Source organism: Ipomoea nil, unplaced genomic scaffold (assembly GCF_001879475.1).
Source record: "Ipomoea nil cultivar Tokyo-kokei standard unplaced genomic scaffold, Asagao_1.1 scaffold2826, whole genome shotgun sequence".
Classification (NCBI taxonomy): Eukaryota; Viridiplantae; Streptophyta; class Magnoliopsida; order Solanales; family Convolvulaceae; genus Ipomoea; species Ipomoea nil.
This window is the reverse complement of record NW_017619254.1, coordinates 3,305,384-3,324,733: the sequence shown is the minus strand read 5'-3', so window position 1 is coordinate 3,324,733 and position 19,350 is coordinate 3,305,384. Positions and strand designations below refer to the sequence as shown.

At 36.8% G+C, this 19,350-nt stretch overlaps 2 protein-coding genes across 2 annotated transcripts; both read right to left on the bottom strand.

Moving 5' to 3' along the window:
* Window positions 1–413: 413 nt before the first annotated feature.
* Window positions 414–1,833, bottom strand: LOC109159146 (non-specific lipid-transfer protein-like). Its single transcript, XM_019307184.1, has 2 exons — window positions 1,365–1,833; window positions 414–700 (listed from the first exon to the last, which is right to left on the bottom strand). The coding sequence occupies exons 1-2, from the start codon at window positions 1,715–1,717 to the stop codon at window positions 691–693; spliced, it is 363 nt and encodes a 120-aa protein (XP_019162729.1). The 5' UTR covers window positions 1,718–1,833; the 3' UTR covers window positions 414–690.
* Window positions 1,834–10,110: 8,277 nt separating this feature from the next.
* LOC109159147 (non-specific lipid-transfer protein-like) lies at window positions 10,111–11,172 on the bottom strand. Its single transcript, XM_019307185.1, has 2 exons — window positions 10,678–11,172; window positions 10,111–10,343 (listed from the first exon to the last, which is right to left on the bottom strand). Exons 1-2 carry the CDS (start codon window positions 11,025–11,027, stop codon window positions 10,334–10,336), a joined length of 360 nt encoding a protein of 119 aa, XP_019162730.1. The 5' UTR covers window positions 11,028–11,172; the 3' UTR covers window positions 10,111–10,333.
* Between the last annotated feature and the right edge of the window lie 8,178 nt (window positions 11,173–19,350).

Here is a 19,350-nt window from a genome sequence, read left to right as displayed (position 1 = left end):
TTGATTAATTAAATTTTTGTAACAGCTTATTGCTCCAAAATGCTAAAATAGAAAAAGTTGCTCAATACAGTTTTTTCGATCAACTTATTAAGAAAGTTATTTTGCATGTAATCAGTTATCAACTAACAACTAATTTACTAAACATCTATTTACAATTAGTTAATGATATCAACTAGCTAAATCTACTAACTCAATCAGCTAAGAGCTATTTACCAAATATTCCTTATGTGTTTTTTTTGCCTTTAATCTGGTTTGTATATGTACGTATTAATGTACATACATTGGTGAATCTGAAATATTTTGAGGCATGCACGCTAAAATTCCGGATTATATAATAATAAAATATAAGCATTATATATCGGGTTGATCTATCGTAAAGTACGTAAGTAAATATTGGAAATAACAAGCAGAAATTGAAAAAGAAGAACATACATCATGCATGCATTATAGAAATACAAATATAATTAAGCAAGTAATTAAATACAACACTCCAATACTAGGGTACAGAGAATTGTAGGTACTGCACAACCATACTGCACTGGTAATTAATACAAAGATGAAACCCTAACAAACGGCATTCCTAACGGGGAACGCAGTCCCGTCTTATTTATTATTCCTCATCATACTAGCATTACCACCATATTTAACACGGCGTCTTCTCTCCGCCGTCAGCCTAGCTAGCTAGCTAGCTCAGTGAACCCTGCACCACAATATCAACCAAAAAACCACATTATTGTTCTAAGCTATCCATTCATTAATAGCTTCAAATCTAGGATATTATTTATAGGCCCTGTTAGATAAAATATTAACCTATAAACCAATTTTAGCTTATTTGACTATTATTGATTATTTGCTTTGGTTAAAAAAATTAACTCCAAAATGTTAAAATTTAAAAAACTGCTCAAATCAACTTTTTCAATTAATTTTTTGAGAAAAAAAAAATTATATCAAACAGCTATCAGCTAACAGCTAATTTACCCACATCTTTTAATAGTCAACTAATGTTATCAACTAGTTATACCATCTAATTAACTCAATAAGATAACTGCCATTTAGGCATTTACCAAATAGGGTCATAAACATATGGATTTGTGGGTGCAACCCACACAAGTTCTTCAGGACAACTTAGTAATCATAAAGTTATAAGTTTGACTCGCGGTCAGAACAGTGGTACCTATTGATCTTTGAGCTGGTTTGAGGCTAGTTTATTTATTGTAATCCTTTACTAGTTAATAAAGTCACAAGTCAGATTTACCCCATGCACACTCTCAGAGTCTGCTGCGAGTTTTCCTCGCAAATAAATATATATATATATATATATATATATATATATATAAACATGTAATGAAGTTTGTAAATTTTACTTGTTGCAGTCAACGGAGGTGCTGATGGGGTAGCCAATATTGACGCCGCACTTGCCGGGGATGCTGGCGGCGGCGCCAATGTTCATGCCTGGATAGTTTCCGGCCATCTGTTTCAAGCACTTGCAGGCAGCCTGACGGTCGGCGGTGGAGGAAGCGGCGCTGTTGACGGACTTAATGGCGCCACAGCAAGCGGCGGGGGGCTGTCCTTTGGCCTTACCCTGCACATAACTAAGGCATGGGGTCAGCTTCCCCACCAAGGCGCCGCACACAATGGCGGCCTCCGCACTCGGCGCCGCCACCACCATGCACACAACCACCATGCATGCAACCTTCACCGCAAGCTTTGCCGCCATTACTGCTATGTGGTTAATAAGTTCTAGCTTCTTCAAGATAAACGCTGGATATATATGTGTGTATATGTAACAGTGTAGCCTAGTATGTGTGTTTGTGTTGTGTGTTGAAGCCTTGGAGAAAGTGGGGTTTATATAGAGGGAGATTTGAGTGTGAACTGCATGTGTTGTAGGGTGGGTATGTAAGATGGGCAGTGAGAAAATTTAGTTAATGCCCATGACCCTGGCTGGTGTACGAGAAGAGAAGTGTCACTTAAAGACTTGCTTTCAGTGACGAGTAGGGTTTGATTCCTATCATGAATAGGAGTTTGAGTTTAGGTTCGCCTTATTGTGTTAGTATAAGTTAAATTGACTCAATTTATTTCTCTATGGGCTAAGGGTAGGTTCATGGGACCTCAGATATAGTTTGACGAAGTTCAGAAATTTGGGTTATATAAAAGAAATTAGTTGGTGTTTGGGTTAAACAAATTAGTTGGTGCCCATTACACTAGTCTAACGGATGAGAAGCTCCACTTAAAACTTGCTTTCAGCTATAAGGTGAGGTTTGATTATTTCCACAAACAAACCTAGCATAAGCTAGATTGACTCAATTTTTTTTCTTATGAGCTTGTAGTAGGTTACGTTCCTGGAGTTTAAGATATAGTTTGACAAAGAAGTCGAGAAATTTGGATTATTAAAAAAAAGTAAAAGTTAGTTGGTGGTTGTGTTAGAGTTCAACCAATCAAAGAATCAGATCTACTATACACTGCTTCATTCTGGGTGGATAGAGATGGCAAGTTGCCATTGCCCATTACACATTAACTTTGGTTCAGACACTTATATGTACTCTACATTATTCATTAGGTTTATGTAGGGAAAAATAAATGTGACAGGACATATGAGTGTCGACCCAGACCTAACTCTAGACACCGGAGCTAGTTTCAACATAGGTAATAAGAATCCTGGCTAGGCACCCTAGCTACTATACCACCTTGTAACAACTGTACTAGACCTAGTAGTCGAGTAGTACATTAGTTCCATCAAATAGACATAAATTTTGAAGAATTTTTGTAGATGTGACTAAGAAAAAAAAAAAAAAAAACTCTAAATGGAATAATTCATTCTTTCCAAAAAAAAAACGAATCTCAACTTGACACTGCCGCTAGTAAGAATCGATCCCTAGTCATTCTTTCAAACTTTAACTTTTATAACCAGTTGAGCTGTCCATGCAAGCCCAAGAATTAGTTTCATAATTTGATGGGGTCTATACATCTGACAAAAATTAATATCTTTGTGAAAAGACCTAAATCTCCCTCTCTCTTTTACTGTTCTACATAAGATTATATTTTCTGAAATATTAGACGATATCGTTGAGGGGGTCCATCTCTTAATTAGACGGCAGCATACTGCATACCCCACCAACGTAAATAGCTAGGTGTCAGATTTAGAAGAGAGTTTGATATATGTCCACCTTTGAGATCATATCACGTATGCTTGCTTTAATTTGGTTTCATATTGGGGGTTGGGTTCCATAATAATTGGCGCAAGTAAGAGCCAAAACCTGCCCATTGCGATTTGACGTTCTCCTGTCGCTGCATGGATCCAAAAACCGTACCACTGGATTTATACATCCCAGCTAACCATAGCAGCAAATTATATCTTGGACCATAATACATTGTTACTTTTTAATATACTAAAATTCAGTTTTAAATACTACACTTCAAAAATATTTAAACATAAATCTTCAAAAATAAGTGTTCGATGTATACTAAAAGTGACATATAAAGATATGAATCCATTGTTTTACATGCTTATTTAATTTAACTACCTTTAAATTATGAGCACAACGGCGACATCGTTACAATATCGTTTTGCATCGTCCGTTTCAATATTCTTAAAGCATTACGAGCACGACGACACATCTTTTGAATAACTGATGTCTTTTACTTATCGGCCCTAAAGAGGAATTAAGATTTACTTAATTTGAAGTCTTTATCGCCAATGTCATTATCATGACACTCTAGCATGTGTAAGAAATCATGATTCCAAAACTACATACTTTTGCATGTTTTACTCCTTGAACATTCCGGATGACTTCGACCATCCTCTTAAAAATATGACGTGCCCAATTTGCCTTTTCTTTTCTCAGAATAACTTCCACCGCTCTTGCTTTCTTATAAGTTAATCCATCCAGATTTCCCGCTCTCCCATCAACGCAAAGAGTCACTATCTCAAATAAGCCCTGCATGTCTATTTTCAAAAAAAAAAAAAAATTTCGCTTGGAAGTCGATTAGATAACCCAGTCGAGCTATTTTCGACCATAGCCACTGAGCATGTACAGGTTCAATATCCAAATTCACATGCCCTTCACAAGGCAATCCGATTCGACCAAGTTCTGTCGATGTTACAGTAACCATGTTCCCATTGCCAACCGCTTTAATCTTATCTCCAACAGTGCTAGCTGTTTCGTAAAACTGTGTCACCGCGGATTGGAAAAACCCGTCTAGCGACTTGGTTAGATAGACATAAAGCCCTGAATACTTCAGACGGTCAATCACTTCCTTTACGATTTCAGGTTTCTCCGCTTGATTCTCGTCCGCAATGAAGTCCACTAACTTACTAGGAAGGACCTTAAAATTTAGATTCGTCGTTGGTTTGATAAACATAACCCTCTTCACTCAATCAAGAAGATGAACAGTTATTTTTTTTTGCTCCTGAAATTTAGCATTTAGGATAACCAATGAAATAATCAAAAACTCTTTTTAAGAGAAACAATCAATTATTCTTCGCAGTTCAATGTGATTATTGATAAACGTGCATTAAATGCACTCCATACCCCAACAAGCGTCACTTTTAGGTATTCAAAAGCCCACCATTGTTAGTACTCGTATTTTATAAAATCTCTTCAATATTTGTTGACTGCATCACCAAATGTACAGAAAACGAAACATATTTTTTAATGTACCAAATTTAATTCCTAATGCAGCGCATACTCGAACCATACTCTGTTCAACTTGCTCCCTGTAATCATATCCACATCAATTTTCAACGTCTCGCCATTTTACAAATGCAAAATTTGCGTCCATAGGTAAAATGGCGGTTAGCTGATAGTTGTTAGCTGTTAGCTGATTATGTTAATTTGAGGGTATAAATAGTTGATAACTTTAGCTGATTGTAAAAAAGTGTTTGGTAAATTAGCTGTTAGTTGATAGTTGGTTGGTATAATTTATTTTCTCAAAAAGCTAATTGAAAAAGTTGCTTGGAGTAGCTTTTTGAATTTTAGTCTTTTTGGAGTTGCAAAAAGCTAATTAATCTAACATTTATATTGATATTTTAACTAAATCAAACAATTAATAGTGGTCAAATAAGCCAAAATTAGCCTATAGGTCAATTTTTTACCAAACACGGCCAGTATCTTTTTTATAAATAGTATGTATACTACTATTTTATACTCCTAATTTTTACTCCCACACATATATAAAATATTGATGTACAACCGATTAGAATTCAAATTTGATTCATTAGTTGTAACAGAAACGATTACAAAGTATTAAAAGATAATTAACGAAAGACTCTCCTGTCTAATAGAGAATCCTAAGTCAATTAAACCTGAGCCACATAATATAACTATATACTATAGAAAATAATAACACTCACTAACACACCCCCTCAAGCTCAAGGGTGGTGTGAGACAACATTGAGCTTGTCTCGAAGAAGCGTGAACCTGGGCCCTGTGAGCGGCTTGGTGAAGATGTCTGCGAGCTGATCTCTGGTCGAGACATAGTTAACTACGAAGTCTCCTGAGGCAACCTTGTCACGGACGAAATGGTAGTCAATCTCAACATGTTTCGTCCGGGCATGAAAAACCGGATTTGCGCATAGATAAGTAGCGCCAAGGTTGTCGCACCAGAGAGTAGCTGGTTGAGAGGAGTGTAGTCCGAGTTCCCGGAGTAAAGAGACCACCCAAGTAACTTCTGCAGAGACATCGGCCAGAGCTTTATACTCTGCTTCTGTGGAAGATCGTGCTACTGTTCGTTGTTTCCTGGAGAGCCATGAAATCAGGTTGGTTCCAAGAAAAACAGCATACCCGCTTGTGCTCTTCCTGTCGATCGGGCAACCAGCCCAGTCTGAGTCTGAGAAAGCCTGGATAGTCGTGGACATGGAAGGAGCTATTCGTAAGCCGTAGCTGATAGTACCCTTAATGTAGCGCAACACTCGTTTGGCTAAACTCCAGTGTTCATCTGTCGGAGTATGCATAAACTGGCATAGTCGGTTGACTGAATAAGATAAGTCTGGCCTTGTGATCGTCAAATACTGTAGAGCCCCTACAATGCGCCTGTACTGCGTCGGATTTTCATACGGAGTCGATGTAGGAACCGCTGGTGAGGAGACAGCGGCAGGTGTAGTAAGGGGTTTACAATCAAGCATCCCGGCGCAGTTGAGAAGATCTGTCATATACCGCCTCTGAGACAAAATTAAACCGCCTTCAGCCGAAATGGTCTCAATCCCTAGGAAGAATCCCGGGTTTCCTAGATCACGAATTTTAAAAGTGGTGGCAAGCTTTTGCAACAAGGTGTTAATGAGCACAACATCATTCCCCATCATGATGATGTCGTCTACATACACAAGTAGAAACACCCGTGATGAGCCTGTCGTGTAGTGGAAGAGCGAGACATCAGTTTTGGATGACTGGAACCCTGTAAGAATTAAGAAGTCGTGAAGCCTCTTAAACCAGGCCCGTGGGGCCTGTTTTAATCCATAAAGAGAGCGCTGCAAGTGGCAGACGTGATCCGGGTGCGTCGGATCTTCATAGCCTGGCGGCTGCTTCATATAAACAGTCTCGGCTAGGTGTCCATTTAGAAAAGCATTATGGACATCTAACTGACGCATCGTCCAGTTAGAAGAGATAGCAAGAGAGAACAGGAGCCGGACTGTAGTCGGTTTGACTACAGGACTGTAAGTGTCAAAGAAATCCTCGCCTGCAACCTGGTTAAAGCCCTTGGCTACCAGACGGGCCTTGTAGCGCTCGACTGAGCCGTCAGCGGTGCGCTTGGTTCGGAACACCCACTTGCAGCTGATAACATTCATGTGGGGTTCAGGAGCAACCAGTCGCCAAGTGTTGTTGTGAAGGAGCGCATTAAACTCCTGATCCATGGCTTCACGCCATTGTGGATGCCCTATAGCCTGGGAATAACAAGTTGGGTCAGTAGTGATATGTAGAGCCTGAAATTGCTCATCTGTGCCCCTCGTCTGATGACGGAGCCGCATAACATGCCCTCGATCTTGAGGTTCGGTTCGCCGTCGCTTAGCCCTGACACGGGGTGGTCGGGTAATGGCTAAGGGAGCGGGCTCCTGAGCAAGCGGCACTGGTTCAGACTCTGAGGTCTCCTGAGTGCTGCTGGATTGCGGGACCATCGGGGCAAGTCGTGGGACTATAGGCCCGGATGCCCACGGTGATGCATCTTGCGGTGTAGACGGGGCGGGTATTTCCGTAGCAAACGGGAATACTGTCTCGTCGAACCGGACATGACGACAGATATAAACTTTCCCAGACGACCGATCCATGCATCTATATCCCCTAAAGGATGGGGGGTAACCTAAGAAGACACAGGGTGCCGAGCGGTATTCTATCTTGTGGCGATTATAAGGCCGTAGATAAGGATAACACCGGCACCCAAATATTCAAAGAAACGTGTATGGAGGAGACACTTTGTATAGACGCGAGTAGGGACTTTCAAAGTTTAACACCGGAGTTGGGAGATAGTTAATGAGACATGTTGCAGTCTCGAAGGCAAAATACCAATATTCCATCGGTACCGATCCTTCGGCGAGTAAAGCAAGACCCGTTTCGACGATGTGTCTGTTACGGCGCTCTACTCGTCCATTTTGCTCATGTGTGTAAGCACATGATTGTCGGTGATTAATACCTAGGGTTTGAAACATTTTGTGTAGTTTTTGATACTCACCCCCTAGATCGGATTGTATATTTTTGATAGAGCGCGAGAATTGTCGCTCTACCAGCACACGAAACAACTCAAAACTTTTATAAACGTCTGATTTTACCCGTAACGGATAAAACCAGCAGAACCGGGAGTAATCGTCTACAAACAATAAGAAATAGCGAAAACCAGTACTAGAGACTACTAGAGCCGGGCCCCATACATCAGTAAAGATCAAATCTAAGACATTTAGACTGGAATTATAAACCCTATCTAATTTAAAACGCGACGCCTTGCCGAGGTGACAAGCTGTGCAAGATTGGGACGACTTTTGGTTATTTGGTGACACTGGACAGTTCTTGAGAATGTGACTCTGAATGACACCGTGCGGATGACCTAGCCTGCGGTGCCAAATATCTGAAGTGGCCCGGGAACTGACGAACGCAAACTGAGTACGGGAAAGTGGAAGCTTGTACAATCCCCCGGAGGTTGGCCCTTTAAGCAGAGTTGCCCTGGTTTTGGAATCCTTCACAATAAAACAGTCGTTATGAAATTCAAAGTAAACGCTGTTTTCTTTAGTGAATTTATTTACAGAAAGTAACGGGACAGACAAACTCGGGACATGCAATACATTAGACAAATTTAGGGGTTTTGACACGGACGGGATCGATGCATGACCGACGCGTGAGATAGCCAAACCTGCGCCGTTCCCGACTCGTAGGACATCGGGGCCGGTGTATTCATCGGAGCGGGACATCATGTTAGCATCTGGCGTGGCGTGGGCGGTGGCGCCGGTGTCGGGGTACCACCCGTCCGGTGAGGCTGCCGACGGCGTCATAGGGAGCTCGTCGGTGGCAGTGGCGACATGTGCTTCCGCCGGGGGTTGCGTCGTATATCGCTTAAAGCAATAAACCGCCGTGTGTCCTTGAGCGCGACAAATTTGACATCTCGGAGGACCGCGGCTATTCCGACCGCCTCTGCCCCGTCCATTGCGGCCGTTACTGTTCCGGCCTCCTCTCTAGTGTTGCCCACTGCCGGACTGCCGACCACCGTCGTTGTTGGAGCCCCGTCCTCGGCCAGCGTACATCGCCGTATGCTGCCCGCCATTGTCGCCAACGGAGTATTCATCGGAGATTATGAACTCCTGGGCACTCAGGAAGTCTGCGAGCTGCGGCAGAGACACCGTGTTGGTGGTAGCGGTTAAGGATGCCGCCATGACGCGCAGATCCTGTCTCAGGCCTCTCAGAACGTACAGCATCTACTCCGATGAAGAAAGGGGACGACCAGCTTGAGTTAACGCCTCCACGGGCACCTCTGCCCGCCCCAAGTACTCGGCGGTGGAGAGATTCCCTTGCCTTAGCGACTGGAATTTGCCGAGTAGACTAAGGCACCTTGCTTGCGTGGAGGAGCCGAGCGCCGTGACGATGGACGACCACACCTCGGCTGCAGTTTCCTGTCCGACGGCCAAGTGTAACACCTCGTCGGACATGGACGAAATAAGCATCGATAAAATCGATTGGTCTTGGAGCACCCAAGCCTTATGCGCTGGGTTCGGAACCATCCCTGTCGCCGGCGTTGTGCCTGAGCCGGAATCCGAGGCTGCTGCGACTGTCGCCGGTGGACATGGCGTTGAGCCATCCACATACCCCAGTAGGTCCTGCCCCCTCAAGAAAGGGACCAACTGAGTCTTCCAGAAGAGGAAGTTGCGGCTATTAAGTTTCATGGAAACATGGTGATGGGCACCGGCCAATGGATTGGCGGTCGCCGGTGAGGGAGAGCCGCCGGCGGAGACGGTGCGTTCCGATGACTGCGACATGGTTTCGACGTTTTGTTTTCCGGTGGAGATTGTTTAGGTAAGGTAGAGAGAAACAAGATGATCGTAACCTATCTACTGATACCAGATTAGAATTCAAATTTGATTCATTAGTTGTAACAGAAACGATTACAAAGTATTAAAAGATAATTAACGAAAGACTCTCCTGTCTAATAGAGAATCCTAAGTCAATTAAACCTGAGCCACATAATATAACTATATACTATAGAAAATAATAACACTCACTAACACAACCTTTTATCAAAACCTTCGAAAAACTAGAGACTAAAATTCAACCACCGACATTTAAAAGCACATTGGTAAATTAAAACTCTTTCTTTTTTTAGCCATTCTATTATACACCAACTCATATGCACTATTCCATGTCTATTAAATCCTTGTGTGCGCATACATATAACCCAAACCTCCTCACTAATCTTATATTCTAAATTTTTGACTATATATAATTAATTGTTTTTTCCCCTAATTCTATGTATCAACAAGTATCAATACATGCATAATCACATATCATTATTACATTCAACCATTGATTAATTATATACAACCATTTACTTTATTCGGTCTTTGTTAGACATCCAACTACTTTTATCTCTATTGGACATCTATTTTCCCCTTTGCATTAAGCATATCGCGTGCCAGGCTAGTACAAATATAATTAAGCAAGTAAATACAACACTCCAATACTAGGGTACAGAGAATTGTACGTACTGCATTGTAATTAATACAAAGATGGAACCCTAACAAACGGCATTCCTAACTGGGAAAGGCAGTCCCGTCTTATTTATTATTCCTCATCATAATAGCATTGCCACCATATTTAACACGGCGTCTTCTCTCCGCCGTCAGCCTAGCTAGCAGCTAGCTAGCTCAGTGAACCCTGCACCACAATATCAACCAAATTAAAAAAAAAACACATTTTTGTTATAAGCTATCCATTCATTAATAGCTTGAAATCTAGGATATTATAAACATATGGATTTGTAGGGGCAATCCACACAAGTTCGTCATGACAACTTAGTAACAATAAAGTTACAAGTTTGATTCGCGGTCAGAACAGCTGTATTTAGTAGTCTTTGAGGTTAGTTTATTTCTTGTAATCCTTTATCAGTTAAAGTTACAAGTCAGGTTTACTCCGTGCACACTCTCAGTAGTGTGTTACGGGTTTCCTGGCAACTAAAAAAAAAACATCTAATGAAGTTTGTAAATTTTACTTGTTGCAGTCAATGGTGGGGTAGCCAATATCGACAGGGTAGCCCATATTAACGCCGCACTTGCCGGGGAGGCCGTTGGTGAGGCCCCGGTCGAGGAGTGGATAGGTTTCGAGCAACACTGTCCAGCACTTGCAGGCAGCCTGGCGGTCGGCGGTGGAGGTAGCGGCGCTTTTGATAGACTTAATGACGCCACAGCAAGCGGCGGGGGGATGTCCTTTGGTCTCACCCCGCATATATCTAAGGCATGGGCTCAGCTTCGCCACCAAGGGGCCGCAAAAAATGGCGGCCTCCGCACTCGGCGCCGCCACCACCATGCACACAACTACCATGCATGCAAGCTTTGCCGCCATTACTGCTATGTGGTTGAGTTCTAGCTTCTTCTAGATAAACGGTGGATATATATATGTGTGTGTTTATGTAACAGTGTAGCCTAGTATGCGTGTTGAAGCCTGGGAGAAAGTGGAGTTTATATAGAGGGAAATTTGAGTGTGTAGGATTTGATTCCTATCACTTTGAGTTTAGGTTGACCTCCTTGTGCTAGCTAATATAAGCAAGATGGGCTTAATTTATTTCTCCATGAGCTCGGGACGAGTTCATGAGACTCCAAATATAGTTTGATGAAGTTTAGAAATTTGGGTTATATAAAAAAAAATAGTTAGTATTTGGATTAATCAAATTAGCATAAGCTAGATTGAATCAATTTATTTTTTATGAACTTGTAATGGGTTCATGGAGTTCAAGATATAGTTTGACGTTATTGAGAAATTTGGATTATTAAAAAAAATTATTGGTGGTGTTGGACCAATCAAAGAATCAGATCTACTATACACTGCTTCATTCTGGGTGGATAGAAATGGGAAGTTGCCATTATGCATTAACTTTGGTTCAGACACTTATATGTACTCTACATTATTCAAGAGCTTTATATAGTGAAAAATAAATAATGTTACAGGACATATATATGAGTGTCGACCCAGACCAAACTCTAGAGACCGGAGCTAGGTTCATCATAGGTTATAGACCTAGTAGTTGAGTACGTAGTATGGGTGTGTTTGGTTGGTGGGTTTTGCCTATAGGAATGAGTATGAAAGTGATTGTTGTTGTTTGGTTGATAGGTTTGCATAACACTACTATGGGTTTCGAATATCCCATCAATTGAAAAACCCATACCCAAATAAAATAAGGGTTTCATTCCCTTATTCATTTACAAGCACTATTATTAGTAACTATTTCCATTCCACCCTACTACCAAACATGTTAAATACTTTCACTAAAATCCATTACCATTACCAAGTATTTGATACCCATTCCAATTCCGATTCCTATGTGCGAACCAAACACACCCTATATTAGTTCCATCGAATAGGCATAGATTTTGATGTTCTCCTGTCGTTGCATCGAATAGCCATAGCACCAAATTATATCTTGGACCATAATACATCAATAAATGTTACTAATTCCATCACATTTTATGTGTCTGTTTAATTCGATTAACGAAGTTTGAGTGAAGTTATTTTTAATCTAATTTTTCATAATATTAAGTTTAGTATTAGTATACAAAATTTATATAGTTAGAAACTACATTAAAAATACTATTAAACACAACAAATTAAATTTAAAAATAAGTAAAGAATACTAAAAATAATAAACAAAGAACAAAGAGTTAGTTTGACCAATGAACAGTAAGTAGACAGATAAAATGAGGGAGGGGGTACTTTTTAATATAATAAAATTCATTTTTAAATACTATACTTATAAGAATATTTAAACATAAATCTTCAAAAAAAGCATTCGATATATTAAAATTGAACTTTTAATATACTAAAAATAAATTTTGTTAGTGTATCATCTTACAAAATGAATCATGCATAGTACGTCCACAATATAATGATTGAGTCATAGTAGCATGTGCAACACGTACACTTGAGGAAACACGAAGTTCATAGTTAGTGAATATATAGCGCATGCAACTCGCTTTGTGATCCTAACTAGCAAAGAATGAACCATAATGAAGTAAACTAGCTTTAGTTGTTCATAATGTCTCCCCTCACTCAGGACTAGCAGTTATTAGACTGTTATAATCTCCGATCCCAAACTAGTCAACTGCATATATATGTTAGATGATTAATTGAGTACATGGCTAGTGAAATATAGAAGAGGAGTACCGAGTATGAAAAAAAAAACACTCAGTCGAGTTAATTAGGCGCTCAGATCAACTCGGCCAAGTCGGCGCCTAGGGTGCCTAGTCGGCCAGTTAGTTGGTCTAACAACTAGAAGTCGCCTAGGGCAGAAATCGCCCTGGCTTAGGAGGCCTAGGTCAATTTTTACAACATTGGTTATCCATACTTGACCAGTTCAAATTAACAGTCTGACCAAGAAGACCAATAAACAGCTCATATAAAGACTCAAATTTAAAATTTTATGAAACTAATTATGACTAACTTGTATGGAGTTGTTTCGAGTATAATAAATCTCAATCTCTATACCTACACGCAAAGAATAAAACTTTCAACTAAACTTATAACACGTACCCTTTCGAAACTAGAATGTGATTTTGCAGCATACGTTTGGCCACCAGACTCAACGAGTCATTGTACGCAAATTACGCCATTTGCATGGTGTACACGGTTGCAAAATGGCGTCGTTTTGATTAAAAATGATGTTGTCTGACTTAAAAATAAAATAAAATAAAAAATCATTGTCGATTGCCGTTAACGGCGTTATGCTGTGCATAATTTGAACTATATATCCAAAATTAATGAATTATATATTCAGAATTAATGAACTATATATCCAGAATTAGTGAAGTATATATCCACACCGGTTACTAGTACTTTGTGTTGGCTTATGACAGTTCGTTGTGTATGTGTATTCATAATGAATAAACTATATACTCAGAATTAATGACTCTATTACCTTGTAGTATCTATTCAAATATACTTAGGGATTGTTATATAATTTTTTTTTGAATGCTAATAACTCTATTACCTTGTAGTATCTATTCAAATATACTTTCTCAACTTAATGAAACACAAAAAATTAACAACGCCTCCACTGAAGTTCGATCTTATGGTTTAGAAATTATTATATAATTTTTTTTTTCGAAAATGCTACTATTCTAATGTTATCAAAATCTCTAACCACTAAAGTGGCCAGACATTTTACTTTCTGCTAAGATCAAAGCATCCCTACCAGTCGTCGTCAATGCCATAGGTTATGATTATACAAATTTTATTTGTACGTATAACATATATACATGAAAGCATTTGCTACATTTAATTCCGTGATGTTGGGGACTGGTACGTGGGAAAGGGAAATCATCACACTGACAATTCATTTAATTTCCCCAACAAAATCACCATTAATATATTTTATATATATATATATATATATATATATATATATATATATATATATATATATATATATATATATATATATATATATATATATAAAAGAAAAATTCTAAAATTTTAAAATTTTGGGCATATTACATTATGCCTATAATATTAACAAAAAGGCAGACTGCGATGCACAGAAATTCTAAAATAATAGTATTTTTAATTTCCATTTTAAAAATGTTATGTCTTATTAGAAACTCATTCGGAAACGTTTTCAAGACATTTGTTTATAAACTAACAATTTCTAGAAAAATTTAGAATGTTTCATAAGGAAGAAAAAGTTTTGAAATGTGTTTTCGGGTTTGGAAACTCATTTAAAAAGAATTGGACGAAATTTTAAAATCTTACAAAATTCATTAATCCTTATTTTACAATATGATACACATAATGCAAGTACATATATACTAGATTCCCCAACACTACTTCTCGACTTCTCGTTGTCTTCTACTCCGTATCAAGGAATATAAAATAAAATTAAATTAAATTAAAAAAAAAAAAACAAATTATGATATATAACAAATAAGAATGTGGGGTAGATGTATGAGTAGACTAATTTAATTTTTGAGTATGAGAGATGTTTGGCATCCTCAAATTTGTCAACCAATCTTAAACCTAAATTGGAGCATGTATTATTGTTGATGTTTAAAAATATTTTAAATTTTGAATATTTTGTTAGACATGCATTGTGATGTTTAACTAAAGATTACTAATTTAGTGCATTACTTTTCAAGGTTTTTTATTTTTTTTTTAATTATTAGTGTTATACTTTTTTTCATGAAACTAGTAGTAGACAATTAAAATTTTTACATATTTAATAAAAAAATTTGTAAATACACCTCATTATTTTTATTTTTTTTATATATAGAAATAAGTGTCAAACAATTTATCAAATTACATGTGAAATTACAATTAGACCATTCAACTCAAAAAAAAAAAAAAAATGTGTCCAAGAGTAGCCCAAAATGATGCAATTAAACCAGAACTGACATGTTTTCTCCGATTATTGTTGAGGTGGCGGTTAATTCATTAAAAAATTTATTTTAATAATTTAAGTCAAATAATTTTTAACCCTCCCCCCCCCCCCCCACCCCCACCCCAAAACCCTTCCCCTCTTTTTTCTTCCGGCCGAAGATGAAAGCCTTCTCTTCGTCTTCAGGCCAGAAACAAATACATTTTCTACGTCTGATCTCTAGCGGGAGACAAAGGTTGTGAAGGGTGTTTTTTTTTTTTTTTTTTCAATTATTAAAATAAATTTAAAATGATTTTTTTAATAAATTAACCACCACGTCAATATTAACTGAGATAATATGTAAATTTTGGTTTAATTGCACGACTTTGAATTGTTCATGAACTCAAATTTTCCACGTCAACATAAGATGTTGGAGTAGACAATTTTTTGAGCATGAAAGATGTTTGGCATCCTCGAGTTTGCCAACCTATTTTAAACCTAAATTGGAGCATGTATTATATTGTTGATGTTTAAAAATATTTTAAATTTTGAATATTGGATATTCTGTTAGACATGCAGTGTGATGTTTAACTAATTATTACTAATTTAATACATTACTTTTTAAGATTTATTTATCAGTGTTATTCCTAAAATTCTCATTCTTACTCAATATATAGTACTCAACCTTTTCACCAACTTTAATTTGAACATGATATGTCGCATGCAAAATCATCAACTTTGCACATGATATGTTACATGCAAAATCAATGTCTAACCTGCTTAAAAACTCTTGAGTTGCTACTCTCATTATTAGATAATGATTAGTAATAATTATTCTTGGCTCTGAACCTATTGCATTCTTAAAGTTTTCAAACAACCAAACGTATAGTATGAATCAATAATGTCCTTTCTCAATAACAATCCAGCAGCAAATGTAATACATTTTTTGTGGTTATCAACTTTTGTGAAGGGTGCAAAAACCATATTGTAGTTATAAAATACAATATGTAAGACATCACACATAATAACATAATAAATTTGCACCAAGTATTCAAAGTTAGCTATTTATCTCTATTGTTATACTCTTTTAACTGTAAATTTATGCACTTTACACTACAAATTAATTTATGCATTTAAAGGGTTGAAGTTATGCACCTTTAGGTTTAAAAGTATAAATTTATGAACATAAGAAATTTGCACGGTAAATAGAGAAAGTATTCAAAGTTAGTTGCCTATCCTTATTTTTGTAGTTTTTTAAGTGCAAATTTATGCACTTAGAGGTTTAAAATTATGCACCTTAAGGTATTGTCTATTTTTACTGTTATAGTATTTTAAGTGCAAAGTTATGCACTTTATATATAGTACAAATTTATGCATGTATATATGCACCTTAAGGTACTAAAAAATAAAAATAGATTGAGGAATAACATAATGAGTCAATTAAAGAGTAAATACCCAAAATGGTCCTTCGACTATAGCTAAATTCACAAATTAGTCCCCGACTTTAAATTTCAACCAATTAAGTCCTTAACTTTGTAATTTTGACACGATTTGATCCTCCATCTATTTGACCGTTTGTTGACTGTGATCTTTGAGGATATATATGTAATTTCATGGTCCATTGCACAAGGGCGCCGATGACAAAACCTACCTCTGCGTTTACGAGCAGGAACCAACCTCTCAAAAGACCGTCGGCGAAGCCCTCAATTCCAACATAACCACAATCGGCCCGCTCGTTCTCCCGGTGTTGGAGCAGTTCCTCTTCCTCTTCACCTAATCGGCTGGAAATCTTCAATCCCATATGGAAACCCTACATTCCCGACTTCAAACAGGCCTTCGAACACTTCTGCATCAACGCCGGCGGTCGCGCCGTCATCGACAATCTCCAGAAGAACCTGCAGCTCTCGTTGGAGCACGTGGAGGCCTCCAGGATGACGTTGCACCGGTTCGGAAACACGTGGTCTTCTTCGCTCTAATACAAACTCAACTACATTGAGTCCAAAGGGAGGATGAAGAAAGGTGACCAGATTTGGTAGATTGCTTTCAACAGTGGATTCAAATGTAACAGTGCGGTCTGGAAATGCAACTGGAACCTTAAAAAATCGACGATGGACCATGAAATTACATATATATCCTCAAAAATCACAATCAACAAACGGTCAAATAGACAGAGGACCAAATTGTGTTAAAATTGCAAAGTTAAAGACTTAATTGGTTGAAATTGAAAGTCAATGACCAATTTGTGAATTTAGCTATAGTCGAGGGACTATTTTGGGTATTTACTCTTAATTAAATGTTGATCTAAACATGCATGTTTACTGAGATTGTTAAACTAACTTGTATTATAGGTCAATAATCAATTTGTAACCAATTAACATATTTTAGGGATTTAGTTTCTTATTAGGAGGCAAGGTATTCAACAATATAATGTTTCTACGTGCATATAAATCTTGAAATATGACTTATACAGGATTCACGACTTTTACCATTACTAATAATGTTATTCTTCCTAGAAAAATTCATGCCTGTTTTGAACGATTATATACGTTGATTGATTGTTAACTAACATGATTATAAAATCAAGAAAACCTTTCGGGACTCTCCATAACCTACCTATAAACTTAGCTTGATAGAATATAATTATGATGGCTTGTAGTGTGACATATGATACATGGCTAATAATATTTGAACACATGCACATGTTGGTGACAACATTAATATAATTTGAAGATTCACCGTACTTGATAATTAATATAATATGTCATTATGCCATGACGGAGCTTCATCTCGTTTAATAGCCGTCGGGTCCATCCGTTGAACTTTCTGGAAGTGTATGGTTATACATCAATTCCGGTCTTCAAATTCATCCTACTTTTAATTGCTGCCCAATTTTTTTAGTTCCAATAATAATAATAATAATAATAATAATAATAATAATAATAATAATAATAATAATAATAATAATAATAATAATAATAATAATTATTATTATTATTATTATTATTATTATTATTATTATTATTATTATTATTATTATTATTATTATTAGAAAAATGTTGGCTCTTGGTCCATTGTTTATTGTATATGTAAAAAATTTGGTCATTAACTATTATTAATATTTTCAAATTATGTGCATGACCGTGTAATTTGTAGTCCTTGATTACTAATATTTTCAAATAAGATACATGACTATATAATTTGTATCACATTTAATCATGTCATCTAATTTTTTGGCCAAGTTTTGGCTAACTATTGTCAGAATTTCAACAAAAAAAATATAATATGTTCTAATTAAAAGAGTATTTTTGGCCAATTATTGTTGGAGAAATTATTTTTCTCGTTGAAATTTAAAAAATAGACAATAGTTGATCGTAAAATTGAACGGTATGATCATATGTGATACAAATTACAAAGTCATGCACCTAATTTTAAATTATTAATAGTTAATGACCAAATTTGATACATGTACAATAGTCACGGGATCAAAAGTGAAATGTATTATTATTATTATTATTATTATTATTATTATTATTATTATTATTATTATTATTATAAAAACGCAACTAAGAAATACAAATTCATAAAATTATTTGTACTTTTTAAGAATATATATTTACCTTTTATTAATATTGAAAATTTGAAAACGTAAAAAAATATATTTTTACAAACCTAATTGAGTTGAACACTTGAGCAGATTTGATTGAGGTAGCACCGACACGGGACTGGCCAATGTCATACATATAAATGCTATTTTTACTTCTTTAAGAATTGTTAAATAAGAATTTATTGAAATTTTTGGATAGTTTGGATGAGCATTTCTGATTTTTTATTTTAAAAACAAATGTTTTTAATAAAGTATAATATTACAAAATGAGATCAAAAGAGTAACTAATAACGTGTGCAAAGCCACATTTATGGCAAAGTACATTAGTTAGGTAAAATTTAAACCAGCAAATACCAATTTTGGTCCCACGTATTAACAAAATGACAGTTTTGGTCCACATGTTTAATTCCTACCAATTTTCATCCACGACTATTGTTTAATACCAATTTTCATCCACAACTATTGTTTCAATGCCAACATACATCGCGGCGGTCACACTTTCGTTTAAGACATGTTGAAATATGAAATTATTAAGGGTATTTTCATCCTTTTAAAATTAAGATCCCAATTTAAGCATAAAGGTATTTAAACTCTAAGATCGATCCCAATCTGCAATTCTCCCCCTAAAATTAAGGTAGGATGAAAAAATAACTGTGAATTGAGATTAATTTTAAAGTTTAAATCCCTTTATTAATGCTCAAATTAGAAATTTAAGTTGA